At 38.7% G+C, this 8169-nt stretch overlaps 1 protein-coding gene across 8 annotated transcripts in view; it reads left to right on the top strand.

The window, feature by feature from the left end:
• Positions 1–7272, top strand: part of LOC136866132 (SWI/SNF-related matrix-associated actin-dependent regulator of chromatin subfamily E member 1) — a 221649-nt gene extending 214377 nt beyond the window's left edge. For all 8 annotated transcript variants that reach the window (XM_067142826.2, XM_067142828.2, XM_067142827.2 and 5 more), the window contains one exon: positions 1042–7272. In XM_067142826.2, coding sequence (XP_066998927.2) covers positions 1042–1112 — 71 coding nt within the window. In that variant the 3' untranslated portion in view covers positions 1113–7272. The remainder of the gene's footprint in view (positions 1–1041) is intronic.
• Positions 7273–8169: the final 897 nt, after the last annotated feature.

Consider the following 8169-nt stretch of genomic DNA (forward strand, 5'->3'; position numbering starts at 1 on the left):
TCATATATATATATATATTTTTTTTTTTTTCTTTTTCCTTTAGAATACAACAAGAATAAAAGGAAACTGCAAAAATTGGGCATTCGGTACAGAGAAGTACGTAATAATAAAGAAGTCCAGGATTCATCAGTCTTAAAATTGACATCCTTAAATAGACTGGCATCATAAATCCCATATATCCTATAATTTTCTAGCCGGGCTGATGGCTCAGATGGTTGAGGCATTGGCCTTTTGACCCCAACTTTGCAGGTTTAATCCTGACTCAGTCCGGTGGTATTTGAAGTACTCAAATACGTCCGCCTCGTGTCAGTAGATTTACTGGCATGTAAAAGAACTGTGGGCTAAATTCCGGCTCCTCAACATCTCTGAAAAGTATTTAGTGTGACGTAAAGATTATTATTATTATTTTCTAATTCCATGACCTAATTTTTCCGAGTTTGTACCAATATATCTTATATTTGTGTTTGTATTTGCATGGGAGTGTATAAAAACAGACAATTTTGAGCCAGCAGGCACCCTTGTCCTTGAAAATAAAATAAATGTTATCGTTCCTGAATGTGTAATTTTGAAGCCTGGTGTGTGAATTGTAACAGAATGGGACCTGACAACAAATTCAGAATGGTCAAGTTCCATATAAAAGCGGACAAGTGCGTACATGATCAGTTTTGAGCCCGTAAACCTCCATGTCCGCTGTGGTCTAGCAAGAAATCCAGAAATAGACACCAGTGTAATTTTGTAAATAAGTTGTCATATTCTGGCGAGCTACAAGTAAGTACAGTGGGCTTTCAAATGTTATATGTAGCATGTTTTGTAAGTTCGGTATATGCCCAATTTACAGTAAGAACACATATATTTTGGATTATCCGTGTTTTTTCTGTTATCTGTGCGGTCCCAAGTCCGTATTAACCCGGATAATCACAGTTTGCTGTACTTTCTTTTTTTGTGTTACAAGGGGCTAACTGTAAAGAACAGTCACAACCACATTGATTTAGAAGTTAACTTTCTGTTCATCTCATTTTACTTGTAATTCTTCCATTTCAGATGTTGGAAGCATGAAGAATGTGGCTGATGACCCTATTAGTGATAAGACTACATCAAAAGATGGGGAATGAACATTTTTTAGACTAACTTGATGACGTTCCTGTAATGATTTTAGAGCAGAAAGCAGTTATTGTAATTTAAAAGAATTTATCTAGAAGGAGTCTGCTTGTTTGGATTGTGGTTAAAGAGTGTGCTAATTGCTGAATTATCTGGTTCATTGTAGTGATGAGTTAAGTCGTCTTTCATTCCTTTATCGTGTCTTAATTCTTACAAAATTGCCTGTGGGTGGTGTTTATTTACATGGAATGAATGTGGTGAGATATTTTATAAAAACACTTCAAATGTAATGATTTGCGATTTATAGTTTCATCCTGTGTGCTAGTATTGAAAGGCAACCAATCTGATATCAGTAAATGCAGTGTCTTTTTATTTATCCTTATAAATGTAATGTATGCCTAAACATAAAGTAGAGTGGAATTTTTCAGCATTCGTCTTCAGTGTAGTTAATAATATCCTGACTGCTGTTTCCTCATGTGACAGCAATTAAATGTTCTTTTTTTTAGTTAGGCTATTTACAGTGATGTAAAAGAGCCTTTTTTGCAATGGTACATGATAACAGTATACTTCAGATAGCTGCTGAAATCTTTTCTTGGAGCACAAGTTTTTAATAAATGTGGAAACTGTATCAATTAAGAAAGGAAGAACTGTTTATCTCTTCAGAACACTATAGAAGTGCACAAAATATTAATTAGTGGTCAAATACAGAATGAAAGATTAGAGTCTAAGGGAGAGGAGGAAATTAGTTTTATACTAACAAAGACATACTATTACAGTAATTAATTTTTGCCTACCTTCTGATGGATGTATTGATGGCTGGCTAGCTGTATGCATGTATGTATATTGTTTTCTTACTGGGATAAGCAGTGCTTAATGTCTCTTTCCTTACCCTACATTGAAATACTGTAGTTTTAAAAGCTAAACATAGCCTTTATATTTTTTCTTTTCCTAAACCTCATTTGTTTATTTATTAATCCTTAATGGACATCATTACGTGTTTGGGACACAACTAGCATTGTGGGTCCCTCAGACTGCACAGGTATAACTTTTCCGGTTTCTAAGAAATAACATTTACGACGTACAGCCACTAGCAGGGAAAAAAAAAAAAGAAAAAGAAAGAAAGAAATAACATTAGATCATCGTTGCTTTGTTTGTTATACACTAGTGTTCATAAAAAGCAGAACACCTTGAAAGACTAGAGATAGGAAGCTCATATTCACAGGACATGTTCATTAGTATGTTCTGCAGAAACAGTTAGCATTTCGATCACCTAGGTTGAGCATGTGTCCTGTTGCCTAGTAGGCACTGGGTCCTCCATGGGCATTGATAACTAGTTCTGTGCGTAATGGCATCGACGCGTATAAGGTGCGAATGGCATCCTGGGGTATAGCCATCCATGCTACATTCACCTGGTTCCACAGTTCATCTTTAGTAGTTGCCATTGGGTCACAGCGCCGCATTAGTCATTTCACCATATCCCACACATTTTCGATTGGCGACAAGTCCAATGATCAAGCGGACTAGGGTAACAGTCTGACATCCTGTAACAACAAGAAGGCATGTGTTCGTGCAGCAACATGTGTTCGCGCATTGTCCTGCTGAAATATGGCGTCTGGGGTGTCGTGCAGAAAGGGTATGGCTTCAGGTCGCAGGATGTCGTTCATGTAGGTCAAACTGATCACAGTGTCCTGGACACGCAAAAACTGTGATTTGTGGTTGTACTCAATAGCACCCTACACCATAAGGCCTTGACTTGGCGCTGTGTCTTGTGCGAATGCAGTCAGTGTGATGCTTCTCCCCCTGTCTGCGGCGAACCAAAATGCGGCCATCATTTTCAAGCAGACAGAACCTGGATTCGTCCGAAAACACTATCTCCTGCCATTCCTGTCCCTAGTGACATTGTTCCATACACCATTGCAGTCTAGCATGTTTATGCACATTAGTCAAAGGTAGGCGGAGAAGTGGACGACACGTTGGTAACCCAGACCATAATAAACCGCGACAGACTGTCACTCCTGATAGTGTACAATGTGTTACACGGTTGCACTGTTGCGCCAGAGCCAAGGAGGATGCAGATTTGTCATTCGGGTGAGGAGTCGATCTTCTCGAAGGGTGGTCTGGGTGGTGCAATCAGAGCCATCTTGCCGTGTTCTACGGTCTTCTGTGAACCATTCTGTACACACCCATTGCACTGCCGACACACTTTGTCCCACAAGAGCAACAATTTCCCAGGTGGATGCATCACGCTCTCCCATGCCAATAATACGCCGCGCTCACTCATTTGACGGTACAGTTTTTGCATACATCTACAAGGCATCCTGCACGTCTGCTCAAGTCACACTGATCCATTACCTGCTGTTTAAAGCAACGAGAGCCATAGGCACATTCATACCTGCCAACTTTTACGGTTTATCCGTAAAATTTACGGAAATTGTAGCATTTTACGGTTTTACTGATGGACTGTGTCATTTTACGACTTCACGGACAAACATTTGAAACAACATTCGATAATCGCTCCATTTCCGTACAATCGATTGTTTGCGTGGGTCGAAGCATGCTCGGTCTTGGTCGAGGGCAAGTCCACGATAGTCCATAACTCATTCTTTGATATGATTGGTATTTTTAACCATGTGATGTTCTGTTGTTATTGGAATTGAATTTAAAACCGGGATAACAGTTCTTCCGTGTGAATCTTAGGTGTCAACAGGCTCTGCTCCGCAAATTTTTTGTTCCGCTCCATTCGCATGTTGCGATTTAACCTATATTCTTTGACCGCGCGAGTGGTGTTCTTTGTTTACGATCAGTACTTCCAGATATTTAAAGAATCATATTCTGTTCATACTAAAATCAAAGTATCCAAGGTTTTGTGTTATAACTTTGTGCGCAGTTTCCTGTATTAGTTGGACTAATCACATTCGTTCCAGTGACTGGGTATACCACTGTTAGCCAAGCCCATTAAGTTATAAAGAAGAAGAATTACATTCTTTCCACGTGTGTGTGTGTGTACGTTTTACCATGTGCATATTCCTTGTTCGAGGTTGGCATCGTGTTCATTTAATTGTTTGGACTTTGTGTGCTTGGACATGTTTTAATGAAGTGTGTTACTGCCTTGAGTGTTTTATGTTATAATTTTATGTGACGTTCAGTGGTCCAGGTTCCTTTCGATGTTTCAGTTTCTTCTCGGACATTTTCATATGCTATATTCCTATTGTAGATTATCGTGAATAAATCCAGCAAGAAACAGTACTTCCAGACATTTAAAGAATCATATTCTGTTGAATGTACGTGCATACTAAAATGAAGAAAAGGAGAAAAATTTGCCTTTTTGCATGGTATGTGGGTTTGATATTAATATTGCACATGCTGGTCGCAACGATGTAGGTGATGGTGAGTTAGTTATTTACATTCAGACTTCCACCATTGTAAATGATCTCCAGGATACAGATAAATCCCTTTTATTTTCATCAGTGAGAAACTACTTTTGTACTGCCTGTGACTACATCAACAACAAGTTTCCACTCAAGGTTGATGTGTTAAAGCATGCTCAAGTTGCTAGGTTAGACAGAATTTAAGAGACACAGTTTTCTTCCATTCGTGAATGAGTTCAGGTTGATGACACTTTGGTTGCAAATCACGATGCTGCAAGTGATTCCAGTTGGGCACAAATATCAAGAATTCGTGGAGCCGATGGACTTCTTTAGCATAAAAACCAGAAACCAGTATAATCGAATGCAGAATGTGAACCTGATTTCAGCCTTGCGAAGAAAAGTAGAACAGAGTTCAGATCGTCCATGTCCAATGAATCTCTGGAGTCTATTTGTATTTTGAAGACCAGGATTTCTGGTCCTTGTTATGACAAAACATTTTCTCAAGACTTTCTGCAGGAACCTAAAAAGGCCACAACTATGACTTAATCGAACTAGCGTTTGATTTGCAGTGTGTATTATATTATTTCTTGCCTGTGTTACGGTAAACGAGTTGTATTGTGTAAAGCCTTTTTTCAATTATTGCATATATGCATAATTTATCAAGGAAGACCTGTTATGTATGCTCCAAACTAATATTCACCACGCCTGCTGCTGTTTAACATGGATTTCTTCTTGATTGTTATATTCATCTACAAATCGTTGGCTTATGATGTAAGTAGATATGATTTCCTTGAAGTATCCTGTTTAAAGCATGAATTCTTGTATTTTTTAGCCCAGAAGTATTATTATTTTTGTCAAGCCGCGATACGTCGAAAATCGTTAGATTTTTTGTCGCGCGTGAGTTTTACTGATAGCCCTTTTCAAAAGTTGGCAGGTATGCACATTTTACCTGTCGGTGGTAGTGCTCCGAGATATCGATGTTGACCTTGAACTAAGAGCCAACATGGTTCAAGTGCTAATCTTTTCTGCAGCACATGTGCTGGGAATTTGAACTTCCTATCTCTAGTTTTTCAAGGTGTTCTGGTTGTTATGGACATGAGTGTATTTTCTTCATTATAATTTGTACAGGAAAAAACTTCATCACTTATTTATATGTTATAAAGTATTTACTCTAATGTGTACATCAAGTAAATATCCTGTAAATATGCAAATTAAATGGTGAAATGTGTTTTAAAAATCTCTTAGCTCAAAATCTTATGACTGAAGGGTATTCAAATGAAATTAAGAATAACTTCATCAAAAAATGTAATTAAGTGGAAACCTGCAAGGCATAAAAGTTGTCTACTTTGCGAAGACCACAGTCGTCAGAGTTGTCAGTCTGAGGCAAACTAGCAAGGAAAACTAAAAGAAAACAAACGCCATAACGCTACAGCCCTGATAGAGCTTGAACTACCGAGCGACTGGTGATCAATCCAGAAGCCTTCAGATTACGAGGTGCACATGGCCTGTGCAGCAAATCATCACAGACATTATTCTTGGCTTTCTAGACCAGGGCCGCACTCATACCATCAGATTGCTCCTCAGTTGTCAGTTGTTCTCAAGTGGGTTGAGTGAACCTCGAACCAGCCCTCATCTTGCCATCCATCTTGCCTGGCCAGAAATCGCATCTGAAGCCTTTCGGTATGAGGTAGGCTTGCTATTCCTTGAACGCTGGGAAAATAGCATATATTTTATGGCATTTTGAGACATTTTATTGTGGAAAATGTCTCCATCAGGAGTAAAGAGTGATCATATACATCCCCTTGAACACTGCAGTGCAAATCAGTTAACCCAAAAAAAAAAAAAAAGCCTTGTATTAGTGTCCCTCAAATCAGTTCAAGTTGGGTTGAAATAATTTACAGGAGCCTTGTGCAGTTCATTATTTATCCAAATTACAGTATTAGAAATGAATAAAAAGAAAAGCCACCTGTTATTAGAAAAGTATGTTAACTGGCATTGAGAGGTCTTCGCTGTTCTGGAGACCATATAAGGAAGTTACTACAAGAGCTGTTGATGGCACACTTGATGGTTAGAAGGTACTGGGCAGGCCAAGTTAACTAGGCATAAGGGCTAGGAGAGAGCAAACAAATAAAAACTTGTGGAGTACCAGGAACTGCACAACGCTTATTAAGGGTGAATAATCCATGGCACCGGTAGTTCAAAATAGAGCTATACCGTATAATCTGTTGGTTTACCTCCTAAAACAACAGTCAGTAAGGAATGGTTGTTTAGTTCTGATCTATCACACAAGCCTCCTTGTTTTCAATTGATGGAATTGCTGATCCTGTTGTACACAGTTCTGACTAATGCAGAAATGGTAATAATATGCAACTATTGGTGATGAAGCTTATTTCCTGTCTATCTTTTCATAGCTTCTGTTTAAAAGTGGGTAGTTTGGCAGCACTAGTTAGCCCCTGATTGGATGTCTACATTTTACATTTTCTGGGAAAATCATCTTTTACATCAAGAATTCTTGTATGTCAGGATTTTATTTGTATTTTGTAATGCTGAATGAGAATTAATACTGATCTGGGATTATTCTTATTAGTATTGTGCTCCATGTTAAGTACAACTGCATGACTAGTTTGTATAATTTGTAATTATCTGTTGTCAACCATGGGTTTCTGTGAAGCTGTTTCATCATATTGATGAAAGACCAAGCTTGTATGTCTTTAATTATTTTATGATATTCATTACTGTACCTCACAGGACTCATTCTCTTTACTTCTGAAATACTGCAGAACACAAATAAATGTTGTATTTTGTATATGCTTCCTTATGTATACATTTTTTCCTTTCCTGTTGTTCTGATTGATTAATATCCATACTTGATTCTTCTTCTTCTTTTTCTGATTGATTAATATCCATACTTGATTCTTCTTCTTCTTTTCCTACCGCTTTTCCCACACCTGTGGGGTAGCGGGTGCGAATTGCGTCGCACATGTGGATTTGGCCCTGTTTTACGGCCGGATGCCCTTCCTGACGCCAACCCTATATGGAGGGATGTGATCACTATTGCGTGTTTCTGTGGTGGTTGGTAGTGTAGTGTGTTGTCTGAATATGAAGAGAAGAGTGTTGGGATGGACACAAACACCCAGTCCCCGAGCCAGAAGAATTAATCAGAAGAGATTAAAATCCCCGACCCGGCCGGGAATCGAACCCGGGACCCTCTGAACCGAAGGCCAGTACGCTGACCATTCAGCTAACGAGTCGGACAATATCCATACTTGATTAAAATCCATAAATACATAGCACTGCAGTGAATTGCTTTTTATCTTGGGATTAGTTTGTACCAGTCTGTAGTTACCTCTCTCAATAGTGTGCTGGGAACAGTGCATGAAATTTATTATCTACTCTTACTCTTTCTTAATAATTATTAAGCTGCCTTCTTCCCCTTCTTATGATAGTTTCACATGCGCTCAGAACCATCTGCCCATAAAGCACCATTGCTGGCATCCTACAATGGCCAGTCATGTTGCCCTTAACACGTTAACTGTGTATTAGTACACATACCCACCAACCTCAGCAAAATATTTGTGTTCAACTCTTTAAAAGTTGTAATAATTGGATTTTTGAACGTTTATAGGACGAGTTATATCGAACTCTTGGACTTACCCCACTCACGCCTAGTTCGTGACCCGCACATTGGTTAAAATCGAGATGT

Source organism: Anabrus simplex, chromosome 3, assembly GCF_040414725.1.
Source record: "Anabrus simplex isolate iqAnaSimp1 chromosome 3, ASM4041472v1, whole genome shotgun sequence".
In the NCBI taxonomy this organism is placed as follows: Eukaryota; Metazoa; Arthropoda; class Insecta; order Orthoptera; family Tettigoniidae; genus Anabrus; species Anabrus simplex.